Consider the following 19,329-nt stretch of genomic DNA (forward strand, 5'->3'; position numbering starts at 1 on the left):
ACAAACCTGTTGGACTTTAACCTGGTGTTGTAAGACTTCTTACTGTGCTCACCCCAGTCCAACGCCGGCATCTCCACATCAAAGAAAAGTACAGCACAGGAACAGGCCCTTCGGCCCTCCAAGCCCGTGCCGACCATGCTGCCCGTCTAAACTACAATCTTCTACACATCCTGGGTCCGTATCCCTCTATTCCCATCCTATTCATGTATTTGTCAAGATGCCCCTTAAATGTCACTATCGTCCCTGCTTCCACCACCTCCTCCGGTAGCGAGTTCCAGGCACCCACTACCCTCTGTGTAAAATAACTTGCCTCGTACATCTACTCTAAACCTTGCCCCTCGCACCTTAAACCTATGCCCCCTAGTAATTGACCCCTCTACCCCGGGGAAAAGCCTCTGACTATCCACTCTGTCTATGCCCCTCATAATTTTGCAGACCTCTATCAGGTCGCCCCTCAACCTCCTTCGTTCCAGTGAGAACAAACCGAGTTTATTCAACTTCTCCTCATATCTAATGCCCTCCATACCAGGCAACATCCTGGTAAATCTCTTCTGCACCCTCTCTAAAGCCTCCACATCCTTCTGGTAGTGTGGCGACCAGAATTGAACACTATACTCCAAGTGTGGACTAACTAAGGTTCTATACAGCTGCAATATGACTTGCCAATTCTTATACTCAACGCCCCGGCCAATGAAGGCAAGCATGCCGTCAGCCTTCTTGAGTACCTTCTCCACCTGTGTCGCCCCTTTCAGCGACCTGTGGACCTGTACACCTAGATCTCTCTGACTTTCAATACTCTTGAGGGTTCTAACATTCACTGTACATTCCCGACCTGCATTCGACCTTCCAAAATGCATTACCTCACATTTGTCCGGATTATTCATGGTCGAAATAATTGGAAACTAAATTAAACAAATTAACAAATCGCGAAGGGAGCTTCAATCGCGCCAGAATGCCATTAATGGGAGACATGAAACGCCCCCGTAGTGCCCCCAGGGCGCGGCACCTCGAGAAGGTGGCACGGCCGTTAGCGCTGTTGCCTCACGGCGCCAGGGACGCTGGTCCGATTCCCGGCTTTGGGGGGTGACTGTCGGTGTGCGGAGTCTGCACGTCCTCCCCCGTGTGTGCGTGGGTTTCCTCCGGGTGCTCCGGTTTCCTCCCACGGTCCAAAGATGTGCAGGTTGGGTGGATCGGCCGCGCTAAAATTGTCCCTTGGCGTCCAGGGATGTGCGGGGTTTGGTGACGGGCGCGGGCGGGGGGGGGCGGGACCTGGGTGTGCTGCGTAGGGATTCTGTGATGCTAAGGGGGGGTTGGGTGGGTGACCCTGCTTCTTGGAGGGGCCACGTTCGCCGGGATAACGCGGTCAGTGGATCGGTTACACCCAGCCTGCCTCCCTTACATCGGAAACATCACCCCGCCCACATTAACAATGTCCGTCTTCCCACAGAACAACCAACATTGATCCCAGGGCGGAGGAACGACCATGGACCGATGGCTGGGGACTTCAGCGTGGACTGCCTGTCACTAATTATCCCGGAGCTAGAGGAGAGGGCGCCATTATCGATCGAACTGATGTATCACCCGACATGGCGGAGTAATTCAATCCAGCCTTGTTACACAGGAACGGGAGGAGACCCATTCAGCCCCCTTCTCGAGTCTGTTACACAGGAACAGTAGGAGGCCCATTCAGCCCCCTCCTCGAGCCTGTTGCGCAGGAACAGGAGGAGGTCCATTCAATCCCTCGAGCCTGTTACACAGGAACAGGAGGAGGCCCATTCAGCCCCCTCCTCTAGCCTGTTACACAGGAACAGGAGGCCCATTCAGCCCCTTCCTCGAGCCTGTTACACAGGAACAGGAGGAGCCCCATTCAGCCCCTCGAGCCTGTTACACAGGAACAGGAGGAGGCCCATTCAGCCCCCTCCTCGAGCCTGTTACACAGGAACAGGATGAGGCCCATTCAGCCCGAGTCTGTTACACAGAAGAAGGAGGAGGCCCATTCAGCCCCTCGAGCCTGTTACACAGGAACAGGAGGAGGCCCATTCGGCCCCTCGATCCTGTTACACAGGATCAGGAGGAGGCCCATTCAGCCCCCTCCTTGAGTCTGACCAGAAGACGTTACGCCTCCCAGGATCCGAGTCCCGTCATGGGTCGCTGTCTGTGCGGAGGCTGCACGTTCTCCCCGTGTCTGCGTGGGTTTCCTCCGGGCGCTCCGGTTTCCTCCCACAAGCCCCGAAGGACATGCTGTTGGGGTGAATCGGACATTCTGAATTCTCCCTCGGTGTACCCGAACAGGCGAGGGAATGTGGCGATGAGGGGATTTTCACAGTAACGTCAGTGCCGTGTTAATGTAAGCCTACTTGTGACACTAATAAAGATTATTATTAATGTGGCGACGAGGGTATTTTCACAGTAACGTCAGTGCCGGGTTAATGTAAACCTGCTTGTGACACTAATAAAGATTATTATTAATGTGGTGACGAGGGGATTTTCACAGTAACGTCAGTGCCGGGTTAATGTAAGCCTACTTGTGACACTAATAAAGATTATTATTAATGTGGTGACGAGGGTATTTTCACAGTAACGTCAGTGCCGGGTTAATGTAAACCTGCTTGTGACACTAATAAAGATTATTATTAATGTGGCGACGAGGGTATTTTCACAGTAACGTCAGTGCCGGGTTAATGTAAACCTGCTTGTGACACTAATAAAGATTATTATTAATGTGGCGACAAGGGTATTTTCACAGTAACGTCAGTGCCGGGTTAATGTAAGCCTACTTGTGACACTAATAAAGATTATTATTAATGTGGCGACGAGGGTATTTTCACAGTAATGTCAGTGCCGGGTTAATGTAAGCCTACTTGTGACAGTAATAAAGATTATTATCAATGTGGCGACGAGGGGATTTTCACAGTAACGTCAGTGCCGGGTTAATGTGAGCCTACTTGTGACAATAATAAAGATTATTATTAATGTGGCGACGAGGGTATTTTCACAGTAACGTCAGTGCCGGGTTAATGTAAACCTACTTGTGACACTAATAAAGATTATTATTAATGTGGCGACGAGGGGATTTTCACAGTAACGTCAGTGCTGGGTTAATGTAAGCCCACTTGTGACACTAATAAAGATTATTATTAATGTGGCGACGAGGGGACTTTCACAGTAACGTCAGTGCTGGGTTAATGTGAGCCTACTTGTGACACTAATAAAGATTATTATTAACGTGGCGACGAGGGGATTTTCACAGTAACGTCAGTGCTGGGTTAATGTAAACCTACTTGTGACACTAATAAAGATTATTATTAATGTGGCGACGAGGGGATTTTCACAGTAACGTCAGTGCCGGGTTAATGTGAGCCTACTTGTGACACTAATAAAGATTATTATTAATGTGGCGACGAGGGGATTTTCACAGTAACATTAGTGCCGGGTTAATGTAAGCCTACTTGTGGCACTAATAAAGATTATTATTAATGTGGCGACGAGGGTATTTTCACAGTAACGTCAGTGCCGGGTTAATATAAACCTGCTTGTGACAGTAATAAAGATTATTATTAATCTGGCGACGAGGGGATTTTCACAGTAACGTCAGTGCCGGGTTAATGTGAGCCTACTTGTGACACTAATAAAGATTATTATTAATGTGGCGACGAGGGGATTTTCACAGTAACGTCAGTGCCGGGTTAATGTAAGCCTACTTGTGACACTAATAAAGATTATTATTAATGTGGCGATGAGGGTATTTTCACAGTAACGTCAGTGCCGGGTTAATGTAAACCTACTTGTGACACTAATAAAGATTATTATTAATGTGGCGACGAGGGGATTTTCACAGTAACGTCAGTGCCGGGTTAATGTCAGCCTACTTGTGACACTAATAAAGATTATTATTAATCTGGCGATGAGGGGATTTTCACAGTAACGTCAGTGCCGGGTTAGTGTAAGCCTACTTGTGACACTAATAAAGATTATTATCAATGTGGCGACGAGGGTATTTTCACAGTAACGTCAGTGCCGGGTTAATGTAAGCCTACTTGTGACACTAATAAAGATTATTATTAATGCGGCGACGAGGGGATTTTCACAGTAACGTCAGTGCCGGGTTAATGTAAACCTACTTGTGACACTAATAAAGATTATTATTAATGTGGCGACGAGGGGATTTTCACAGTAACGTGAGTGCCGGGTTAATGTAAACCTACTTGTGACACTAATAAAGATTATTATTAATGTGGCGACGAGGGTATTTTCACAGTAACGTCAGTGCCGGGTTAATGTAAGCCTACTTGTGACACTAATAAAGATTATTATTAATGTGGTGATGAGGATATTTTCACAGTAACGTCAGTGCCGGGTTAATGTGAGCCTACTTGTGACACTAATAAAGATTATTAATGTGGCGACGAGGGTATTTTCACAGTAACGTCAGTGCCGGGTTAATGTAAGCCTACTTGTGACACTAATAAAGATTATTATTAATGTGGCGACGAGGATATTTTCACTGTAACGTCAGTGCCAGGTTAATGCAAACCTACTTGTGACACTAATAAAGATTATTATCAATGTGGCGACGAGGATATTTTCACTGTAACGTCAGTGCCAGGTTAATGTAAACCTGCTTGTGACACTAATAAAGATTAGTATTAATGTGGCGACGAGGGGATTTTCACAGTAACGTCAGTGCCGGGTTAATGTAAACCTACTTGTGACACTAATAAAGATTATTATTAATGTGGCGACGAGGGGATTTTCACAGTAACGTCAGTGCCGGGTTAATGTGAGCCGACTTGTGACACTAATAAAGATTATTAATAATGTGGCGACGAGGGTATTTTCACAGTAACGTCAGTGCCGGGTTAATGTAAGCCTACTTGTGACACTAATAAAGATTATTATTAATGTGGCGACGAGGGGATTTTCACATTAACGTCAGTGCCGGGTTAATGTAAGCCTACTTGTGACACTAATAAAGATTATTATTAATGTGGCGACGAGGGTATTTTCACAGTAACGTCAGTGCCGGGTTAATGTAAGCCTACTTGTGACACTAATAAAGATTATTATTAATGTGGCGACGAGGGGATTTTCACAGTAACGTCAGTGCCGGGTTAATGTAAGCCTACTTGTGACACTAATAAAGATTATTATTAATGTGGCGACGAGGGTATTTTCACAGTAACGTCAGTGCCGGGTTAATGTAAGCCTACTTGTGACACTAATAAAGATTATTATTAATGTGGCGACGAGGGGATTTTCACAGTAACGTCAGTGCCGGGTTAATGTGAGCCGACTTGTGACACTAATAAAGATTATTATTAATGTGGCGACGAGGGTATTTTCACAGTAACGTCAGTGCCGGGTTAATGTAAGCCTACTTGTGACACTAATAAAGATTATTATTAATGTGGCGACGAGGGGATTTTCACAGTAACGTCAGTGCCGGGTTAATGTAAGCCTACTTGTGACACTAATAAAGATTATTATTAATGTGGCGACGAGGGTATTTTCACAGTAACGTCAGTGCCGGGTTAATGTAAGCCTACTTGTGACACTAATAAAGATTATTATTAATGTGGCGACGAGGGGATTTTCACAGTAACGTCAGTGCCGGGTTAATGTGAGCCGACTTGTGACACTAATAAAGATTATTATTAATGTGGCGACGAGGGGATTTTCACAGTAACGTCAGTGCCGGGTTAATGTAAGCCTACTTGTGACACTAATAAAGATTATTACAAAGCTGTCTACCCCCCTCGCCAGCCGTGAGACGGTGGGTCAAATGCACCCCCACAACGCCGCCCCCCCCCCCCCCCCCCCCCCCACCCCGGCCTCCCCTCCCGTGCTGCACCCCGCTCGTTGCTCACGCTGCATCCGGATCGATCTCTGGATCGATCGCGCTGACTGCAGGACAAGCGGGGATTCGTACAGGTAATAGGCGGCCTCTACTCTGTCGAACAATCTGATAAACCACCGAGCGAGCGTTCCCCCTCCGAACCCCGTTTGCCCAGACTGACTGATTTACTGTGGCCCCCCAGCCCTCAAATCTCCGGATATCCACAACTTTTAGCTATAACCTCTCGTCATGCTTTATTGATTATGAACTAACAGATTAAAGTAGGGAGTTTTATTCTAATATATATATATATATATATTCATATCGAGAGAGATGGAGAGAGAGAGACAGCGGGAGAGAGAGGCAGAGAGAAAGAGGGGGGAGAGAGAGACAGAGGCAGAGAGAGACAGAGAGAGAGAGACAGCGGGAGAGAGAGGCAGCGAGAGAGACAGTGAGAGAGAGAGACAGCGGGAGAGAGAGAGACAGCGAGAGAGACAGAGAGAGACAGAGAGAGAGAGACAGCGAGAGAGACAGAGAGAGAGAGACAGAGAGAGAGAGACAGGGAGAGACACACAGAGAGAGAGAGAGAGAGAGAGAGAGGGGGGGAAGAGTGACAGCGGGAGAGACAGAGAGGGGAAGAGGGGGAAGAGTGACAGCGGGAGAGACAGAGAAGGAGAGACATGGGAGAGAGAGAGACAGAGAGAGAAGCAGAGAGAGAGAGACAGAGAGAGAAGCAGAGAGAGAGAGACAGAGAGAGAGACAGAGAGAGAGAGACAGCGAGAGAGACAGAGATAGAGAGACAGAGAGAGAGAGACAGCGAGAGAGACAGAGAGAGAGAGTCAGAGAGAGAGAGAGAGGGGGAAAGGTGACAGCGGGAGAGACAGAGAGGGAGAGACAGCGGGAGAGAGAGACAGAGAGAGAAGCAGAGAGAGAGACAGAGAGAGGGACAGAGAGAGCGAGAGACAGAGAGACAGACAGAGAGAGAAGCAGAGAGAGAGAGAGACGGGGAAAGGTGACAGCGGGAGAGACAGAGAGGGAGAGACAGCGGGAGAGAGAGACAGAGAGAGAAGCAGAGAGAGAGAGACAGAGAGAGAGACAGAGAGAGAGAGACAGCGAGAGAGACAGAGAGAGAGAGAGGGGGAAGCGTGACAGCGGGAGAGAGAGAGAGAGAGGGAGAGACAGCGGGAGGGAAAGTACAAGTTACACAGTTTCATGACGTCTGATCGATCTTCGGGCCTGACACAGGATTCAAGGCCCGACACAGTTGGCGTAAGGGGAACTTGCATTGGTAGCACAGAGTCCATGAAGTACTGAGGTTGGTGCTGTCACTCGTGTAGTCTCTCCGCCTCTCTCTCTCCCTCTCTCTGTGTCCGCAGTCCGTCTCCAACACAGTCCAGGGTGGAAGGACGTCCAGTGTCTCTCTCTCTCCGCCTCTCTCTCTCCGCCGCTCTCTCTCCGCCGCTCTCTCCGCCGCTGTCCCCATCGCTCCGCAGTCCGTCTCCAACACAGTCCAATGGTGGAAGGACGTCCAGTGTCTCTCTCTCTCTCCACCTCTCTCTCTCCTTCTCTCTCTCTCCGCCTCTCTCTCTCCGCCGCTCTCTCTCCTCCTCTCTCTCTCCGCCGCTCTCTCTCCTTCTCTCTCTCCGCCGCTGTCCCCATCGCTCCGCCGTCCGTCTCCAACACAGTCCAGGGTGGAAGGGCGTCCAGTGTCGCTCTCTCTCTCCGCCTCTCTCTCTCTCCCTCTCCGCCGCTCTCTCTCCTTCTCTCTCTCTCCGCCGCTGTCCCCATCGCTCCGCAGTCCGTCTCCAACACAGTCCAGGGTGGAAGGGCGTCCAGTGTCGCTCTCTCTCTCCGCCTCTCTCTCTCTCTCCCTCTCCGCCGCTCTCTCTCCTTCTCTCTCTCTCCGCCGCTCTCTCCGCCGCTCTCTCTCTCCGCCTCTCTCTCTCTCTCCGCCGCTGTCCCCATCGCTCCGCAGTCCGTCTCCAACACAGTCCATGGTGGAAGGACGTCCAGTGTCTCTCTCTCTCCGCCGCTCTCTCTCTCCTTCTCTCCCTCTCCGCCGCTCTCTCTCCTTCTCTCTCTCCGCCGCTGTCCCCATCGCTCCGCAGTCCGTCTCCAACACAGTCCAGGGTGGAAGCTCGTCCAGTGTCTCTCTCTCTCTCCGCCTCTCTCTCTCCTCCTCTCTCTCTCCGCCGCTGTCCCCATCGCTCCGCCGTCCGTCTCCAACACAGTCCATGGTGGAAGGACGTCCAGTGTCTCTCTCTCTCTCCACCTCTCTCTCTCCGCCGCTCTCTCTCCTTCTCTCTCTCTCTGCCGCTGTCCCCATCGCTCCGCAGTCCGTCTCCAACACAGTCCATGGTGGAAGGATGTCCAGTGTCTCTCTCTCTCTCTCCGCCTCTCTCTCTCTGCCGCTGTCTCCATGGGAGGGGAGGGGAGCGGAGGGGAGGGGAGGGGAGGGGGGGGGGGCCCAGTCTGTCAGCCTCTCATATCCGCAACCCCCCCAAAACTGTTAACAGACAACACCGTGCTTGGCGTTGGCGGGGGAGAGTGGGAGGCAGGTCACTGCCTGCGTTCCCAGGGGACTCCGTAGTCCATCTCCACACGGGGCGGGTGACCTGGATCGGGATTCCCGGGGCGGGGGGGGGTCTCCCGCCATCGAACTCGCTCGCCGCGCTTCCGTGAGCCAACCCCAGGCCCGTGCGGCCTGCCCCACGCCTGCCTCGGGGAGCGGAAGTGGAAACGCGACATGGGGGCAGCGTTGCAGCTGCCGCTGAGGAACCGTGAGCCACGTGCTCGGTGGAGTGGGTGGTGGGGGGGGGGGGGGGGCACTGATGCCCGGGAGCGATACTGAGAGAGGCCCTCTCCACTCCGGTTCAGGCCAGGCGGGTGGGTGACGGGGCGGTGGGGAGGGGTCTGTCAGCTGCCTCCGGGAGGGCGGGGGCGGGTTGGGGTGGGGGGAGCTCGCCGGCGGGGGCGAGGCCTGGCTCCCTCTTGAGCTCCAGCGCCAGGTGGCCGGCCTCCGCCTTGGGCTGGAGCCAGGCCTGGACGGGAGGCCCCGGTTCGGGCGGGGGTTCCGTCTTGGGCCGGGCCCCGGGCCCGGGGGGCTGGTGGTGGACCCGGTGCCGGTGGGTCTTGAGGTGGGAGGACTGCGTGAAGGCCCGGCCGCACTCTCCGCAGCGATACGGCCTCTCGCCGGTGTGGGTGAGCCGGTGGCGCCGCAGGGCCGAGGAGACGGCGAAGGCCTTGCCGCACAGGCCGCAGACGCAGGGCCGCTCGCCCGTGTGGGCCAGCCGGTGCTTGGCGGCCTGCGACGGGTAGCGGAAGAGCTTGTCGCAGAGCGGGCACTGGTGCTGGGGCGGGGGGGGCGGCTGCTGGCGCCGGGCGCGGGCCTCCCCCGTCCCGGCGTGGGCCCGCCCGTGCGCCCTCAGCTGGGACGGGTATCGGAAGGCCCGGGGGCAGTCGGGGCACTGGTGGGGCTTCTCCCCCGGCTGAAGCCTGCGGCGGCGGCCCCGGCCCTGCCCGGCCTCCTCCCGGTGGCAGGCCTGGTGCTTGTCCAGCCCGCTCTGGGCCCGGAAGGCCCGTTTGCACAGGCCGCACTGGAAGGCCGGGGGGGGCCGGGGGGGCCGTGTGGAGGCGCTGGTGGGTCTTGAGGTGGGAGGACTGGGTGAAGGCCTTCCCGCAGTCGCCGCACTCGTAGGGGCGCTCGCCGGCGTGGATGAGGCGGTGGCGGAGGAGGGCCGAGGACACGGCGAAGCCTTTGCGGCACAGGCCGCACTGGAAGGGCCGCTCGCCTGTGTGGATGCGCTGGTGGAGCGCCAGGCGGGACGGGTAGAGGAAGGCCTTGGGGCAGAACTGGCACTGGTGGGAGCGGGGGAGGTGGGCCTCGGCCTGCTCGGGGGCCCGGTCCTCCCCGGGGCCCGCGCCCTGCCTCCGGGGCCGCCCCAGGCCCGGCCCGTGCCTCAGCCTCTGGTGGGCCCCCAACTTGGAGGAGGAGGCGAAGGCCTTGCCGCACAGGCCGCAGGGGAAGGGCCGCTCGCCCGTGTGCACGGCCCGGTGGAGGGCCAGCTGCGAGGGGTAGCGGAAGCGCTTGGGGCACTGCGGGCAGTGGCAGGGCTTCTCCTCGGGGGCCTGGGCCCGGGCGCAGGGGCTGCCCGCCGGGGCCTGCTGCTGGTGGGCCCGCAGGTGGGCGGGCCAGCGGAAAGCCCGGCCGCAGCCCCCGCAGCGGTGCGCCCGCCTCTCGCTGGTGTGGGTGTGCTGGTGGCGGAGGAGGGCCGAGGACTGGGTGAAGCCCTTCCCGCAGGCCGAGCAGCGGAAGGGCCTCTCCCCGGTGTGGGTGAGCTGGTGCGCCCGCAGCTTGGAGGGCACGGCGAAGGCCTTCCGGCACAGGCGGCAGGAGAAGGGCCTCTCGCCCGTGTGGACCCGCTGGTGCAGGGTGAGCTGGGAGGGGTAGCGGAACGCTCGGGGGCAGTACCCGCACTGGTGGAGGGACGGCTGTGGCCCCTCCCGGCAGCGGTGGGCCGCCACCGAGCGGAAGCGGCTGAAGCCTTTGCCGCAGGCCGTGCAGATGAAGGGGCCGCCCTCGGCGGGGGGCTGGGAGGCCCGCCCGGGCGAGCCCCCCCCGCCGTGCGTCCTCTGGTGGGCCTTGAGGTGGGAGGATTGGCTGAAGGAGCGCCCGCACTCGCCGCAACGGTACAGCCTCTCGCCCGTGTGGGTGTGCTGGTGGCGGAGCAGGGCCGAGGACTGGGTGAAGCCCTTCCCGCAGGCCGAGCACTTGAAGGGCTTGTCGCCCGTGTGGACGTGCTGGTGGGAGCGCAGCTTGGAGGGGACGGTGAAGCCCTTGCCGCACAGGCCGCAGCAGAAGGGGCGCTCGCCCGTGTGGGTGCGCTGGTGCATGGCCAGCTGGGAGGGGTAGGGGAAGGCCCGGGGGCAGTACCCGCACTGGTAGGCCCGCGGCTCCCCCCCGCCGTGCGACCGCTCGTGGGCCCGCAGCAGCGACGGGTAGGCGAAGCTGCGCTCGCACAGCCGGCACTGCAGGGGGCGGGCGGGGCCGGCGTGGGCCCGCTCGTGGGCCCGCAGGGAGTCCAGCCGGGCGAACTCCTTGCCGCAGGAGCCGCAGCGGTGGGGCCCGGGCCGGGAGTGGGCCAGCAGGTGCTTGGCGAGGGTGGAGGCCGCTCGGAAGGCCTTGCCGCACAGGCTGCACGGGTAGGGGCGTTCCCCGGTGTGGAGGCGCCGGTGCGTCTTGAGGTGGGACGATTGGCTGAAGGCTTTGCCGCAGTCGGGGCAGGGGTACGGCCTCTCGCCCGTGTGGATGAGCTGGTGCCGCTGGAGGACGGACGCCACGGAGAATCCTTTGCCGCACACGGGGCACTTGCAGGGTCGCTCGCCGGTATGGGCCTGCCGGTGCTTGGCGAGCTGGGACGGGTAGAGGAAGGCCTTGCCGCAGAGCTGGCAGGGGTACTGCCGCTCGGCCGTGTGCAGCCGCCGGTGATCGGAGAGCGAGCGGGCCTTGGCAAACTCCTTGCCGCACACCAGGCAGCGCCAGGGACCCGCCTCCTCCTCCTCGTGCCGCCTGCGGTGCCGGGACAGCTCGAGGCGGGAGGCGAACCGCTCCCCGCACGCCGGGCAGCCAAACACCTTCTCCCGCAGGTGACGCCGCAGGTGGAGCGTCAGCTGAGAGGGGTAGCGGAAAGACTTGGGGCACGAGTGGCAGTGGTGAGGGCGGGCGGGGCCGGGAGGCACAGACGAAGAGGGGCTCACAGCGACGGGCATTGCCTCGGTAGCAGGTAGTCCGTCAGGCATCGAGGTGTCCAGATCCATCTTTGGTTTTCGCCACCGGAACTGCATTGAAACAGAAAACAAAATTAGGGTTAGGGTTAGGGTTAGGGTAAATATTAATCATCTCCCGGAGACCCCCCTGTAAATATTAACACTCTCCCGGAGACCCCCCTGTAAATATTAACTCTCTCCCGGAGACGCCCCCAGTAAATATTAACACTCTCCCGCAGACCCCGCTGTAAATATTAACACTCTCCCGGAGACTCCCCAGTAAATATTAACACTCTCCCGCAGACCCCGCTGTAAATATTAACACTCTCCCGGAGACCCCCCTGTAAATATTAACTCTCTCCCGGAGACGCCCCCAGTAAATATTAACACTCTCCCGCAGACCCCGCTGTAAATATTAACACTCTCCCGGAGACTCCCCTGTAAATATTAACACTCTCCCGCAGACCCCGCTGTAAATATTAACACTCTCCCGGAGACCCCCCTGTAAATATTAACACTCTCCCGGAGACCCCCCTGTAAATATTAACACTCTCCCGGAGACCCCCCTGTAAATATTAATCATCTCCCGGAGACCCCCCTGTAAATATTAACACTCTCCCGGAGACCCTCCTGTAAATATTAACACACTCCCGGAGACCCCCCTGTAAATATTAACACTCTCCCGCAGACCCCGCTGTAAATATTAACACTCTCCCGGAGACCCCCCTGTAAATATTAACACTCTCCCGCAGACCCCGCTGTAAATATTAACACTCTCCCGGAGACACCCCTGTAAATATTAACACTCTCCCGGAGACCCCCCTGTAAATATTAACCCTCTCCCGGAGATCCCCCTGTAAATATTAACACTCTCCCGGAGACCCCCCTGTAAATACTAACACTCTCCCGGAGACCCCCCTGTAAATATTAACACTCTGCCGGAGACCCCCCTGTAAATATTAACACTCTCCCGGAGACCCCCCTGTGAATATTAACACTCTCCCGGAGACCCCCCTGTAAATATTAACACTCTCCCGGAGACCCCCCTGTAAATATTAACACTCTCCCGCAGACACCCCTGTGAATATTAACACTCTCCCGGAGACCCCCCTGTAAATATTAACACTCTCCCGGAGACCCCCCTGTAAATATTAACACTCTCCCGGAGACCGCCCTGTAAATATTAACACTCTCCCGGAGACCGCCCTGTAAATATTAACACTCTCCCGGAGACCCCCCTGTAAATATTAGCACTCTCCCGGAGACCCCCCCTGTAAATATTAACACTCTCCCGGAGACCCCCCCTGTAAATATTAACACTCTCCCGCAGACACCCCTGTGAATATTAACACTCTCCCGGAGACCCCCCTGTAAATATTAACACTCTCCCGGAGACCCCCCCTGTAAATATTAACACTCTCCCAGAGACCCCCCTGTAAATATTAACACTCTCCCGGAGACCCCCCTGTAAATATTAATACACTCCCGGAGACCCCCCTGTAAATATTAACCCTCTCCCAGAGACCCCCCTGTAAATATTAACACTCTCCCGGAGACCCCCCTGTCAATATGAACTCTCTCCCGGAGACCCCCCTGTAAATATTAACATTCTCCCGGAGACCCCCCTGTAAATATTAACCCTCTCCCGGAGACCTCCCTGTAAATATTATCACACTCCCGGAGACTCCCCTGTGAATATTAACACTCTCTCGGAGACCCTCCCCTTTAAATATTAACACTCTCCCGGAAACCCCCCTGTAAATATTCACACACTCCCGCAGACGCCCCTGTCAATATTAACACTCTCCCAGAGACCCCCCTGTAAATATTAACACTCTCCCAGAGAACCCACCTGTAAATATTAACACTCTCCCAGAGACCCCCCTGTGAATATTAACATACTCCCGGAGAGCCCCCTGTAAATATTAACCCTCTCCCGGAGACCCCCCTGTAAATATTAACACTCTCCCGGAGAGCCCCCTGTAAATATTAACCCTCTCCCGGAAACCCTCCTGTAAATATTAACACTCTCCCGGAGTCTCCCTGTAAATATTAACACTCTCCCGGAGACCCCCTGTAAATATTAACACTCTCCCGGAGACCCCCCTGTAAATATTAACACTCTCCCGGAGACCCCCCTGTAAATATTAACACTCTCCCGGAGACCCCCCTGTAAATATTAACACTCTCCCGGAGACCCCCCTGTAAATATTAACACTCTCCCGGAGACCCCCCTGTAAATATTAACCCTCTCCCGGAGAACCCCCTATAAAAATTAACCCTCTCCCGGAGACCCCCCTGTAAATATTAACACACTCCCGGAGACACCCCTGTAAATATTAACACTCTCCCGGAGACTCCCCTGTGAATATTAACACTCTCCCGGAGTCCCCCTGTAAATATTAACACTCTCTCGGAGACCCTCCCCTTTAAATATTAACACTCTCCCGGAGACCCCCCTGTAAATATTAACACACTCCCGGAGACCCCCCTGTCAATATGAACACACTCCCGGAGACCCCCCTGTAAATATTAACTCTCTCCCGGAGACCCCCCTGTAAATTTTAACACTCTCCCGGAGACCCCCCTGTCAATATTAACACTCTCCCGGAGACCCCCCTGTAAATATTAACACTCTCCCGGAGACCCCCCTGTAAATATTAACACTCTCCCGGAGACCCCCCTGCGAATATTAACACTCTCCCGGAGACCCCTCTGTAAATATTAACACTCTCCCGGAGTCTCCCTGTAAATATTAACACTCTCCCGGCGACCCCCCTGTAAATATTAACACTCTCCCGGAGACCCCCCTGTAAATATTAACACACTCCCGGAGACCCCCCTGTAAATATTAACAATCTCCCGGAGACCCCCCTGTCAATATTAACACTCTCCCGGAGACCCCCCTGTAAATATTAACACTCTCCCGGAGACCCCCCTGTAAATATTAACACTCTCCCGGAGACCCCCCTGTCAATATTAACACTCTCCCGGAGACCACCCTGTAAATATTAACACTCTCCCGGAGACCCCCCTGTAAATATTAACACTCTCCCGGAGTCTCCCTGTAAATATTAACACTCTCCCGGAGACCCCCTGTAAATATTAACACTCTCCCGGAGACCCCCCTGTAAATATTAACACTCTCCCGGAGACCCCCCTGTAAATATTAACACTCTCCCGGAGACCCCCCTGTAAATATTAACACTCTGCCGGAGACCCCCCTGTAAATATTAACACTCTCCCGGAGACCCCCCTGTGAATATTAACACTCTCCCGGAGACCCCCCTGTAAATATTAACACTCTCCCGGAGTCTCCCTGTAAATATTAACACTCTCCCGGAGACCCCCTGTAAATATTAACACTCTCCCGGAGACCCCCCTGTAAATATTAACACTCTCCCGGAGACCCCCCTGTAAATATTAACACTCTCCCGGAGACCCCCTGTAAATATTAAATCTCTCCCGGAGCCCCCCCTGTAAATATTAACACTCTCCCGGAGACCCTCCTGTAAATATTAACACTCTCCCGGAGACCCCCCTGTAAATATTAACACTCTCCCGGAGACCCCCCTGTAAATATTAACACTCTCCCGCAGACACCCCTGTGAATATTAACACTCTCCCGGAGACCCCCCTGTAAATATTAACACTCTCCCGGAGACCCCCCTGTAAATATTAACACTCTCCCGGAGACCGCCCTGTAAATATTAACACTCTCCCGGAGACCGCCCTGTAAATATTAACACTCTCCCGGAGACCCCCCTGTAAATATTAGCACTCTCCCGGAGACCCCCCCTGTAAATATTAACACTCTCCCGGAGACCCCCCTGTAAATATTAACACTCTCCCGCAGACACCCCTGTGAATATTAACACTCTCCCGGAGACCCCCCTGTAAATATTAACACTCTCCCGGAGACCCCCCCTGTAAATATTAACACTCTCCCAGAGACCCCCCTGTAAATATTAACACTCTCCCGGAGACCCCCCTGTAAATATTAACACACTCCCGGAGACCCCCCTGTAAATATTAACCCTCTCCCAGAGACCCCCCTGTAAATATTAACACTCTCCCGGAGACCCCCTGTCAATATGAACTCTCTCCCGGAGACCCCCCTGTAAATATTAACATTCTCCCGGAGACCCCCCTGTAAATATTAACCCTCTCCCGGAGACCTCCCTGTAAATATTATCACACTCCCGGAGACTCCCCTGTGAATATTAACACTCTCTCGGAGACCCTCCCCTTTAAATATTAACACTCTCCCGGAAACCCCCCTGTAAATATTAACACTCTCCCAGAGACCCCCCTGTAAATATTAACACTCTCCCAGAGAACCCACCTGTAAATATTAACACTCTCCCAGAGACCCCCCTGTGAATATTAACATACTCCCGGAGAGCCCCCTGTAAATATTAGCCCTCTCCCGGAGACCCCCCTGTAAATATTAACACTCTCCCGGAGAGCCCCCTGTAAATATTAACCCTCTCCCGGAGACCCTCCTGTAAATATTAACACTCTCCCGGAGTCTCCCTGTAAATATTAACACTCTCCCGGAGACCCCCTGTAAATATTAACACTCTCCCGGAGACCCCCCTGTAAATATTAACACTCTCCCGGAGACCCCCCTGTAAATATTAACACTCTCCCGGAGACCCCCCTGTAAATATTAACACTCTCCCGGAGACCCCCCTGTAAATATTAACACTCTCCCGGAGACCCCCCTGTAAATATTAACCCTCTCCCGGAGAACCCCCTATAAAAATTAACCCTCTCCCGGAGACCCCCCTGTAAATATTAACACACTCCCGGAGACACCCCTGTAAATATTAACACTCTCCCGGAGACTCCCCTGTGAATATTAACACTCTCCCGGAGTCCCCCTGTAAATATTAACACTCTCTCGGAGACCCTCCCCTTTAAATATTAACACTCTCCCGGAGACCCCCCTGTAAATATTAACACTCTCCCGGATACCCCCCTGTAAATATTAACACTCTCCCGGAGCCCCCCCTGTCAATATGAACACACTCCCGGAGACCCCCCTGTAAATATTAACTCTCTCCCGGAGACCCCCCTGTAAATTTTAACACTCTCCCGGAGACCCCCCTGTCAATATTAACACTCTCCCGGAGACCCCCCTGTAAATATTAACACTCTCCCGGAGACCCCCCTGTAAATATTAACACTCTCCCGGAGACCCCCCTGTCAATATGAACACACTCCCGGAGACCCCCCTGTAAATATTAACTCTCTCCCGGAGACCCCCCTGTAAATTTTAACACTCTCCCGGAGACCCCCCTGTCAATATTAACACTCTCCCGGAGACCCCCCTGTAAATATTAACACTCTCCCGGAGACCCCCCTGTAAATATTAACACTCTCCCGGAGACCCCCCTGCGAATATTAACACTCTCCCGGAGACCCCTCTGTAAATATTAACACTCTCCCGGAGTCTCCCTGTAAATATTAACACTCTCCCGGCGACCCCCCTGTAAATATTAACACTCTCCCGGAGACCCCCCTGTAAATATTAACACACTCCCGGAGACCCCCCTGTAAATATTAACAATCTCCCGGAGATCCCCCTGTCAATATTAACACACTCCCGGAGACCCCCCTGTAAATATTAACATTCTCCCGGAGACCCCCCTGTAAATATTAACACTCTCCCGGAGACACCCCTGTAAATATTAACACTCTCCCGGAGACCCCCTGTAAATATTAACACTCTCCCGGAGACCCCCCTGTAAATATTAACACTCTCCCGGAGACCCCCTGTAAATATTAACACTCTCCCGGAGACCCCCCTGTAAATATTAACACTCTCCCGGAGACCCCCCTGTAAATATTAACACTCTCCCGGAGACCCCCCTGTAAATATTAACACTCTCCCGGAGACCCCCGTGTAAATATTAACACACTCCCGGAGACCCCCCCTGTAAATATTAACACTCTCCCGGAGACCCCCCTGTAAATATTAACACTCTCCCGGAGACCCCCCTGTAAATATTAACACTCTCCCGGAGACCCCCCTGTAAATATTAACACTCTCCCGGAGACCCCCCTGTCAATATTAACACTCTCCCGGAGACCCCCCTGTAAATATTAACACTCTCCCGGAGACCCCCCTGTAAATATTAACACTCTCCCGGAGACCCCCCTGCGAATATTAACACTCTCCCGGAGACCCCCCTGTAAATATTAATACTCTCCCGGAGACCCCCCTGCGAATATTAACACTCTCCCGGAGACCCCCCTGTAAATATTAACACACTCCCGGAGACTCCCCTGTGAATATTAACACTCTCCCGGAGACCCCCCTGTAAATATTAACCCTCTCCCGGAGACCCCCCTGTAAATATTAACACTCACCCGGAGACCACCCAGTAAATATTAACACACTCCCGCAGACCCCCCTGTAAATATTAACACACTCCCGTAGACACCCCTGTAAATATTAACACTCTCCCGGAGACCCCCCTGTAAATATTAACACTCTCCCGGAGACTCCCCTGTAAATATTAACTCTCCCGGAGACTCCCCTGTGAATATTAACACTCTCCCGGAGACCCCCCCTGTAAATATTAACACTCTCCCGGAGACCCCCCTGTAAATATTAACCCTCTCCCGGAGACCCCCCTGTAAATATTAACACTCACCCGGAGACCACCCAGTAAATATTAACACACTCCCGCAGACCCCCCTGTAAATATTAACACACTCCCGGAGACCCCCCTGTAAATATTAACACTCTCCCGGAGACCCCCCTGTAAATATTAACACTCTCCCGGAGACCCCCCTGTAAATATTAACACTCTCCCGGAGACCCCCCTGTAAATATTAACACTCTCCCGGAGACCCCCCTGTAAATATTAACACTCTCCCGGAGACCCCCCTGTAAATATTAACACTCTCCCGAAGACCCCCCTGTAAATATTAACACTCTCCCGGAGACCTCCCTGTAAATATTAACACTCTCCCGGAGACCCCCCTGTAAATATTAACACTCTCCCGGAGACCCCCCTGTAAATATTAACACTCTCCCGGAGACCCCCCTGTAAATATTAACCCTCTCCCGGAGACCTCCCTGTAAATATTAACACTCTCCCGAGACCCCCCTGTAAATATTAACACTCTCCCGGAGACCCCCCTGTAAATATTAACACTCTCCCGGAGACCCCCCTGTAAATATTAACACACTCCCGGAGACCCTCCTGTAAATATTAACACTCTCCCGGAGACCCCCCCTGTAAATATTAACACTCTCCCGGAGACCCCCCTGTAAATATTAACACTCTCCCGGAGTCTCCCTGTAAATATTAACACTCTCCCGGAGACCCCCCTGTAAATATTAACACTCTCCCGGAGACACCCCTGTAAATATTAACACTCTCCCGGAGTCCCCTCTGTAAATATTAACACTCTCCCGGAGACCTCCCTGTAAATATTAACACACTCCCGGAGACCTCCCTGTAAATATTAACACTCTCCCGGAGAGCCCCCCCCTGTAAATATTAACACTCTCCCGGAGACCCCCCTGTAAATATTAACACTCTCCCGGAGACCCCCCTGTAAATATTAACACTCTCCCGGAGACCCCCCTGTAAATATTAACACTCTCCCGGAGACCCCCCTGTAAATATTAACACTCTCCCGGAGACCCCCCTGTAAATATTAACACTCTCCCGGAGACCCTCCTGTAAATATTAACACCCTCCCGG

At 54.0% G+C, this 19,329-nt stretch overlaps 2 protein-coding genes across 5 annotated transcripts in view; one reads left to right on the plus strand and one right to left on the minus strand.

Annotated features, from left to right (window-relative positions):
• LOC140399634 (alpha-1B-glycoprotein-like) overlaps positions 1-4,738 on the plus strand; it is a 149,254-nt gene extending 144,516 nt beyond the window's left edge. For 3 of the 4 annotated variants that reach the window (XM_072489171.1, XM_072489173.1, XM_072489174.1), the window contains one exon: positions 1,448-1,586. In XM_072489171.1, coding sequence (XP_072345272.1) covers positions 1,448-1,449 — 2 coding nt within the window. In that variant the 3' untranslated portion in view covers positions 1,450-1,586. Of the gene's footprint in view, positions 1-1,447 lie in introns of all 4 variants that reach the window. The other variant, XM_072489175.1, reaches the window with a different exon arrangement.
• A 2,705-nt stretch (positions 4,739-7,443) lies between these two features.
• The window catches only part of LOC140399632 (uncharacterized), a 71,599-nt gene continuing 59,713 nt past the window's right edge, over positions 7,444-19,329 (minus strand). The window contains exon 2 of the mRNA XM_072489169.1: positions 7,444-11,674. Coding sequence (XP_072345270.1) covers positions 8,753-11,653 — 2,901 coding nt within the window. The 5' untranslated portion in view covers positions 11,654-11,674 and the 3' untranslated portion in view covers positions 7,444-8,752. The remainder of the gene's footprint in view (positions 11,675-19,329) is intronic.

The sequence above is a fragment of the Scyliorhinus torazame genome, chromosome 23 (genome assembly GCF_047496885.1).
Source record: "Scyliorhinus torazame isolate Kashiwa2021f chromosome 23, sScyTor2.1, whole genome shotgun sequence".
NCBI lineage: Eukaryota > Metazoa > Chordata > Chondrichthyes > Carcharhiniformes > Scyliorhinidae > Scyliorhinus > Scyliorhinus torazame.